This window comes from Mus caroli, chromosome 17 (genome assembly GCF_900094665.2).
Source record: "Mus caroli chromosome 17, CAROLI_EIJ_v1.1, whole genome shotgun sequence".
Taxonomy (NCBI): Eukaryota; Metazoa; Chordata; class Mammalia; order Rodentia; family Muridae; genus Mus; species Mus caroli.
This window is the reverse complement of record NC_034586.1, coordinates 31,557,921-31,566,815: the sequence shown is the minus strand read 5'-3', so window position 1 is coordinate 31,566,815 and position 8,895 is coordinate 31,557,921. Positions and strand designations below refer to the sequence as shown.

The window sequence follows — 8,895 nt, the reverse complement described above, 5'->3', positions numbered from 1 at the left end:
ACCTACATCAACTCTGGTTCTAGGTCCTCAAGGCCTGTGATGGCCGACCATGTGCTGGGGCGGTGCAGAAGTTCCTGGCCTCAGTGCTCCCAGCCTGTGGGGACCTCAGTTTCCAGCAGGATCAGATGACACAGACTTACGGCTTCAGGGACCCGGAGATCACGTGAGATGTGGTGGGGTCAGTAAAAGTTCACAGGGTCCCCTGTAAAGTACTAGGCAAGGTCTCAGTACAGNAGGGTACCACACCTGNGTCAGGCCTCCTGCTTTCTAACTTGCTGGTATGTGAACTCACTGACCTCCCCTGGGAAGTAGCAGGGACTGAGTGGGGAGAGTTCATAGGTCATGGTGAGCCCAGAGATGAAGCTCACTCCTCAGGCACATTTCAGAGCCTTTGCTCAGGGAGGGCTTCCCAAGGACACTGTTTTATGAACAAGCAGTCTCCACCAAGAGGCCTGGGGAGCTGGCTTGCTTGGGAAAGTCCATGCTGTGTGAGCATGGGGGTCTGAGCGAGCTGCAGTTCTGGCACCCCCCATAAGCTGAGCACAGTGAGGTGCCTGGGACCCCAGTTCTGGAAGTCAGGAGAGAGGATAGCGAAGTGCACCCAAGCCAATGAGCTCCAGGTTCAGTGAGAGTCGCTGTCACAAAAAATAAGGTCCAGCTAAGCTTGATGTTGCACACCTTTAATCACAGCACTCTGGAGGCAGAGGCAGGTGGATCTCAGAGTTTGAAGTCAGCCTGGTCTACAGAGCAAGGTCCAGGACAGCCAGGGCTACACAGAGAAACCCTGTCTCAAAAAATAAAAGGGAAAAAAATAGGCCAATGTGAAAGACCCCTGAAGAGGGGAGACCCTCACTCAAGTCTCTGAATGATGCGACCCCCACAAGAACACAAGAGAGACTGTCCTTGCTGCAATTGCATGAGGTTTATTGACAGGAACCAGTGCACTGGACCGACTCGTATCCCACGCAGGGGTAGAGGAGTTCAACCTTGAGTAGCTGGGAAAGGGGGTATTTAAAGGAAAAACCATAACCCAAGGGGGTAGGGAGGGCGTTATTGGAAAATACCGAAAATTCCAGTGAAGAATCACAAGGGGGGACTAAAAATCACAAGGGGAAACTCCCTGCTTCTCGAGGTTGTTCTCAAGATTTTAATCTAACTCTTTTTGTGGCCAGCCAGGTCCTGGAACAAGGTCACTAAACCGGCTTATGTAATTATCTGTTCTGTGGTCAGCCAGTTCTCAGAACAGGCTGTTTCAGGGCCCAACTATTTTTCTTTCTTGGCTCTAACTTGGTCTGTGGGGTCAAACTTCAATTTTTTACCTTACAAATGTTTAAGAGCACAGGCTGCTCTTCTAAAGGACCCAAGTTCAATTCCCAGAACCCACAAAATGGCCCTCAATAGTCTATAGCTCCAGTTTCAGGGGACCCAGTACCCTCTCTGGTCACCACAGATACTGCATGCATGTGCTAAACATGTAGTCAAAGCACGAATACACATAAAAATATCTTTTTAGAAGTCAACAGTTATTGCACATACTTAATGTAAACCTGTAGCCTCTACATGCTTGTGTGCCTGCCCAGACAGTCTATGACACCCACACACCCACACCCTTCCCCACACCCAGGCAGCAGTGGTGGTCTCAACAGGGTAAGTGGATCCCTGCTTGGATTGCCTGTGTTTCTGGAAGCTCAATGTCCACGCATCAGCAGTTGGGGAAGGGAGATATCTCAGCCCAGGCTGCATCATCATGGCCGCCTACCACCTGCAGGCACCTGGTGAACGCTGGGGTCCTCACTGTCCGAGATGCTGGAAGCTGGTGGCTGGCTGTGCCTGGAGCTGGAAGATTCATCAAGTGCTTTGTTAAAGGTATGGTGCCTGAGGAGCAACACCCTTGGGGGGTCTTTAGGTCTCCAAATTTGACTCACTTCTTCCTTTTCCTGGACCTTCTCCTCCAGGGCGCCAGGCTGTACTGAGCATGGTGCGGAAGGCCAAGTACCGGGAGCTTGCCCTGTCAGAGCTNCTGGGCCGCAGGGCCCCTTTGGCGGTGCGGCTAGGTCTTGCCTACCACGTGCACGACCTCATTGGAGCCCAGCTGGTGGACTGGTGAGTCTAGTCCTGAGACTTGGGAAACGTGCAGGGACCCAGGGTTGGCATCCCCNTAAGTGTTGCTTCTGTCATCAGTGAAGCCAAGATTCTCTCATTCTGGGACGTGGGAGAAGACTGGACTAAATTCTGGGTTTGCACACTTTGGGTCTAGGCAGCTGACTCCAGTCTTGTCTTTCTGTTACACAGTGTCTCCACGACTTCTGGAACCCTCCTTCACCTGCCAGATACGTGAGGAGCCAATGCTTGGATTCTGCAACTCACTGAGTGAGGTTCCTGGAAGTGCCACCCCAGGGTGGCTGAGCTAGTCACTGCAGTGGGTGCCAGGCTCTACTGCTGCAAGCTGGGCTTCTACCTGAGCCGGGCTGTGGGCACTGCAGCTCTTGNTTCTGTGGGTGTGGACTCAGGAGCCATGCCAAGAGGATGAGAAGGTGGGATTGCTGGAGACACTGGAGCAGGGAGTAGAGAACTCTGCCCTTCACGTCAGGCTGAAATTGCCAAATAAAATACTTGTGCCTGCACTTCTTTCTGTGTCCTTTGTTCAGTGTGGTGTATGTACGGCTGTGTGAAGCCCAACTTAGGGCTAAGCATTTCATCATAGTTTAGAGAGAGGACAAGGCTTACTCAGNCCAATTTCCCTGTGGGGGTGAGAGTTTACCCCATCTTCTGAGCTATAGGCTTTCTGTTAGAGTCATACCAAGCAGAGGACTGCCTTGAATATGAGGCCAGCGACTGGGGAGCCCATTCTAGTTTTGTTAGGACCTTTACCTGTCCTATCTGTGTGTCATGTTGGAGCTGAATACACTCACACATGGGCAAGCACATGTATTTGTACACACACACACACACACAAAGGGAAGTACCTGGTACTGGGAATAAACAAGCACAAGATCCATTTTGGGGCCAAGATTTCTTCAGAGACCCTGGTGTTTGGGTTGCCTCCTCAACTCTGGGCCTAGGGCCAGTTCTGTTTCTTGACCACCACGTGGTTTCCGGGCTCATGGGGGCAAAGGGAGGGGCAAGGTTCCAGATCAAACTCTGCCCCAACCCTAGGTTGATCAGAAGGGAGCAGACAGTCAGACCAGACAGGTTGACCTCTCCTGGATCCTCCAGCCATGCGGCTCCTCTGGGGGCTGGCCTGGGTGTTCGCCTTCTTTGCCTCATCCCTGCAGAAGCCCAGGTCCCGAGGAAGACACTGGCGTTTGGGTGGGCCAGGGGTGAGGAAGAGCGGGGTAGTGGGGTTCGGCTGGGTCTGAAGATNTACCTTACTGTTCTCCTAGGTTGCTCCTGTTTTCCCCTTCTGTGGTTAATTTGGGGACTCCCCTGTCAGTGGGGGTACAGCTCCTGGATGCCCCTCCAGGACAGGAGGTAAAAGGATCAGTGTTCCTCAGAAACCCAAAGGGTGGTTCCTGCTCCCCAAAGAAGGACTTTAAGCTGAGCTCCGGAGATGACTTTGTGCTGCTCAGCCTTGAGGTAACCAGTACNAGCACCCCTGCTGTTTCTCAGGTCTCTCTGCTGCACCCCATTGTCTGCTTATTTAGCAACAGACAGGAGCTTGTTATGTGACATAGGCTGGCTTTGAACTCACAGCTGTCCTCTTGCCTCAGCCCCCAAAGTGCTAAGATTTACAAGTACACCTGGTTTGCCTGTTGCCTTTTGTTTTATTGTTTAGTTTTGCTTTTGAGACGGGATTTCAGGGTGTAACCTAGATTGATTGAAATCGCTCAGTGACCCTACTGTGGGCCTCCCAAGTGTTGGGATTACAGCCGGGCGCCATTGTGCCTGGCCCTTCTGTTGCATTTTCCTTCCCGTCCCCCTCACTGACTTCCTGCCTCTCTCTCCTCTGGCACAATGGCCTTGCTGTCCCTACCTTAGGCTCTGTATTGGGTTCCTTTTGCTCTGTCTGATAGTCTCCTTCTGTCTTGATAGGTCCCACTGGAAGATGTGAGGAGCTGTGGCCTCTTTGACCTGCCCAGAGCCCCCCACATCCAGCTGGTAGCTCAGTCTCCGTGGCTCAGGAACACAGCTTTCAAAGCCAGAGACTCAGGGTGTCAACTTGCTCTTCTCTTCCTGACGAGGCCACATTTTTGTGCAAACCAATCAGCCTATCTATAATCCAGGACAGCGGAGTGAGCCTCCAGCCCCAGGGCCTTTGCTCTGTCTTTCTCAGGCTGCTCAGAGTTTGTTTGGTGCCTTCTATGTAAGGCAACTCCACAGACAGAGCCACCTGGGGGCTTGATTAGCAGTTAAGTCCCCATTGTCTCCCTGCTGTGGTTCCCTTCCATTTTCTCAGGACTCTTACCTCTCACCCCTACCTTCCCTCATCCTTCTCTTAGTTCGTTATTGGATCTTTGCACTGGATCAAAAGATGCGCTCATCCACTGATTTCCTCACCATCACAGTGGAGGTGAGTGTCTGACCTCTGACCCTCCTGACACCGTGCACAGATGTGACCTCCCACCTGACCACATGGACTTCCCTCACAGAACTCCCATGGCCTCCGTGTACTCAAGAAGGAGACACGTGCTTCAACATCCATCTTCCAAGATGCCTTCATCATCCCAGACATCTCAGAGTGAGCTCTCCCACCTTAGCGTATCCCTTTATCTGTTCCACCCCAAGGCCTGCTTCCCTTGGCACTGTGCACCACCTCTGACAGACAGAGGCATGTTCCAGATGTTCTGACCCTGCCCCTCCCAAATCTCTAGTCATACCACAGCTTTCTTCTGGAGGAATCAGGCCATAGCTGTCTGTGGGTAGCCTGGGCTCACTCACACTAAAGTTGTCTATGGGTGAGTAGCAGGGACTCACTCAGGCCATGGCTGTCTGTGGGTGGGTAGCTCAACTCCCTCCCATGTCCATTTTCAGGCCTGGGACCTGGAAGATCTCAGCTAGGTTCTCAGATGGACTGGAGTCCAATAGGAGCACCCACTTTGAAGTGAAGAANTATGGTGAGTGCTGAAGTACGGGGTAGAGGAGGGTGAGGTGGGCAGCCTGAGGGGAGNACCCTGTCTCTAGTACCTGGCCACCCATCTCTTCATCCTTATTCAGTCCTTCCCAACTTCGAGGTGAAGATTACTCCTTGGAAGCCATATATCCTGATGGTGCCCAGCAATCGTGATGAAATCCAATTAGACATCCAGGCCAGGTACCCACCCTCCTGCCCCGCCCTCACTCCTCCATCTTTGCAAAGCCCAGCTTCCTTGCACCCTTGGCTTTCCTCTTTCTTGCTCTATTATTTGAGATTTTTTCAGACAGAGTCTCACACCCACTGTATACTCATGTATAGTGTAGTCCTGTCTGGCCTTGAACTTACTGAGCTCCATCTGCCTCTGCCTCTTGAGTGCTGGGATTAGAGATGTGCATGTGTGTGCCTATGTGTGCAGGGGAATGTGTGTGTGTACATCTGTGGAGGCCAGAGGAAAACCTATGGTGTCCTCCTTGGAGACTCACACTCATTGCCATGGAACTCACTGACTGGGCTAAGCTGGCTGGCCAGGCAGCCCTCAGAACCCCCACCTCCGTGCTCCCAATGCTCAGGTCACATGTGGCTGCTGCCACGCCACCGGGTATTTCTACAGGGATCCTGGGGCTTCGAACTCAGGTCTTTGTGCTTTCTTGGCAACACTTTACCAACTGAGTTATTGCTCCAGCGCTCAGCTTTCCTCCTGTCTCCCCATGGCAACAGGTACGTCTATGGTAAGCCCGTGCAGGGCGTGGCATACACACGGTTTGCGCTCATGGATGAGCAAGGGGAGAGGACTTTCCTTCAGGGCCTAGAAACCCAGACCAAGGTAGGGTAGCGGTCAAGGGGGTGACAAGGGGAAGTGGGGACCTAGCACAACTCACAGCCTTTTCTCTTCTTCCTAGTTGGTACAGCAGCCGGGGGTGCCAGGTGTGAGGCCTTAGGACTCTGGCTCCTTGAGCTCAGCTCAGGGTCAGGGCCTCGCTGGATGAGGGGCTCTGCTCTATAGGGTAAATAAAAGAAAAGCTTTCTGACAGCCAAGTGCTCCTGCGTGTCTGTCTGTAGGTGCGGCCACCCACCCAGGGTTTTCAGGCCTGAGTGTTGGACCGGAAAGCTCTGCCTGACCCTCCTTGAAGTTTGCCTCGGACTCATGCCATCTTGGGGCCCAGTAGCCAGTGTCCTAGGTGCCTGTTGCTGAGTGTCACAGTTTCCGCACCCTCAGGGGCATCTCTCCTCTTTAGCCTACTGTCTTCCTGCCTTTGGAGTCCTGGGGTCTGGTGGCTTGAACTGTGTCCTGGTCTGTTGACTTTGTTATCAGTGGCCTTAGGCAACTTCTTTGGAGTTGTGCAACCTTCACGTCTGACCAGGTGACCATCCAGGCAAAGGACAGGACAAAGATTGACTGTGTTGTTCCTGAGTATTCAAGGGGAAGCACCCTGTCTGCCTACCTTTGGTTATTCAAGGGCGACCTAGTTCTACCAAGGAAATTTAGCGAGGTCAGACGAATCTGCCATTTGACCATTCTGCAGAGATCTATGGTCTGTCTCTTTCCCCGTTCTGCCCAGTGAGTGGTACTACAACCAGAACCATAGCCTCTTATCACAGAGGTTCATCACTGGGGAACACAATGGGACCAGGTAGTTCCTGTGCTCTCGGAGGTCAGATGTCAGAGCTTACGTCAGTGAGGAGAGCATCAGAGGTTCGTGGATATTTCACGTGCTTTTCTGCTTTGTTTGGTTAAAATGCATCCCAGCCTGGCTTCAGACTTGCTATGGAGCCTCGACATTTAAGTGCACACATCACCACACCAAGGATTTTGCAGTGCTAGGAATTGAACCTGAAAGGAAATAAAACTTGAGACCTGTGATTCATGTAATGTATGTCAAATAGCCCAAAGAGTTGTTTGTGAGCTTTAAAACCTGGGGCTGAGAACATAACTAAACAGGCTTGGACATGCCTGGGCAGGCCCGTCGTTACATGTCCTGACTGGCCTAGTGCCTCCCTATCTCCCGCCCTTCTGACAGTCTGTTGATGTTTAAATGGACCAATCATGTGAAACCGCACCAATTCCTCCCCGAGCCCCGCCCCTTTTCTATAAAAACCCCTAGCTTCCAAGCCTTCGGGTCAAAACCACTGTCTCCTGCATGAGATACGTTTCGACCTGGAGCTCCACCATTATGTCTCCACCATGTGGTCAACACCTCTGTCTCCTGCGGGAGATATGTGTCGGCCTGGAGCTCCGTCAATAAACTACCTCGTGTTCTTACATCAAGTTGGTTGTCTGTTCGTGATTCTTGGGTGTGCTCCGAACCAGGAATTGAGTGGGGGTTTCCCCACTAGGTTCTTTCAAACCCAGGGCTTTGTGCACACCAGGCAAGCAGTATGCCAACCATATCATATCACTGAAAACAATTTATATTTTTTTCTTTTTTACTTTTTGAGACCAGTTCTTATGTAGCCAGCACTGGCCTTGAACTCCTGATCTCAGCTTCCCTGGAATTACAGGTGCATCCCAGCACATGTGGTGTCTAGTCTGTGATTGGAAGGGGTGATAATTGGGCAGAGAGAGTTGGGGATGGGCAGTTGGGGGGCTTGTCACCCATCTCCTTAAGCTCTGCCACCCTAATTGGAATAGTCTCAACCCAGATACTCTATGAGATTCCCAACTGCCCCCTTATCAAGTGCCCCTGGGATGGGAAACCCCATCTCTAACAGTTGTAACTTCTGAACCAGCCATGTCTTCCCAGTCCCTCCTGGGGCGGCCGAGGTTGGTGGACTGTCTTTATCATGATGGGAGACATCTCCTCCCTGAGCTGGCAACCTGTGGGCCCTGACCCCCAAGGTTGCCTTAGCAAGCACATAGCAAGCCCTCTTCTCTTTCCCATTCCTGTCCTCCGGCCTACAAGCAAGGCCCCCTCCTTTCCTCCTTTCTTCATCTCAAGGTTTTCTCAAACTCCTTCACATCTGTAGGCAGCCAATGCCTAAAAGATGGCGCCGGTTTCCGGTACACCGTGGCTGTAAACAACACCACTGCGCAGGTGCTAGCCCGAATCTGGCGCCAACCCCTCCCAAGTGGGTGCATGCAAATTAAGGTGCCAGCAGACTGACCAATCCCAGGAGGACATAAAGCTTTTCCCTGGGCTGGGGTGTATATAAGGAGTCCTCCCTGGGTGCCCGGGGTTCTTGTAGCATTGATGCATTCCTGCAATAAAGCTGTTGCGAAGAATCCGACCGTGTTGCGTTTTCCTTGCCGGACGACGTGGGCACAACAAATTGTTGGCCCATACGGGGTCCCGAGGATCTCGTGGATTCAGAACTCTTCAGCTGAGGAACAGTGGTACCGGTAAGTCTCCCAAGTTGATCCCCGGTTAAAAGGGGGGATATGTTTTTCTTGCCCGTGGACCCAATGTCGGTAGCTCTTATCCTTGTTGTTTCATTTTTTGTTTTTGCCTCTGCTTTTGTTTGATAGAAGCAATTAAGGCAATTAAGACAGGTCAGAAAATTCTTACAGAACAACAAGAAAGTATGTCAGAGGAAGAGAGAAAACACATAAACAAAAGAAAGAAAAGGGGCGAAAAAGAGAGGAAAGGAGAAGGGAGAAAAGGCAAATTCAAAAGGAAAAGGAAATAATGAGAAAGAAAAGGAAATTGCAAAAATATATCCCTTATTAAAAGACTTAACAATAAGTTCAGCAAGTTCTGACTCCAGTGACTCAGAGCTTGATAAAGATGAGGAAGCTGACCTAGAAGAAGAGGCAGCTCGGTATGAGAGGGATGGGTATGATCCAGATTGGTCATACAAAACCAATCCTTTAAAAAAGGGGGGTC

At 51.5% G+C, this 8,895-nt stretch overlaps 2 protein-coding genes and 1 pseudogene across 2 annotated transcripts in view; all 3 read left to right on the top strand.

The window, feature by feature from the left end:
* Stk19 (serine/threonine kinase 19) overlaps positions 1–8,895 on the top strand; it is a gene marked incomplete at its 3' end in the record, with an annotated part of 28,022 nt that overhangs the window by 4,960 nt on the left and 14,167 nt on the right. The window lies entirely within an intron of this gene.
* LOC115029723 (serine/threonine-protein kinase 19-like) lies at positions 16–2,624 on the top strand. The gene is made up of 4 exons (XM_029471078.1): positions 16–163; positions 1,769–1,866; positions 1,956–2,103; positions 2,293–2,624. The coding sequence occupies exons 1-4, from the start codon at positions 126–128 to the stop codon at positions 2,336–2,338; spliced, it is 330 nt and encodes a 109-aa protein (XP_029326938.1). The 5' UTR covers positions 16–125; the 3' UTR covers positions 2,339–2,624.
* LOC110312414 lies at positions 3,138–6,104 on the top strand (annotated as a pseudogene).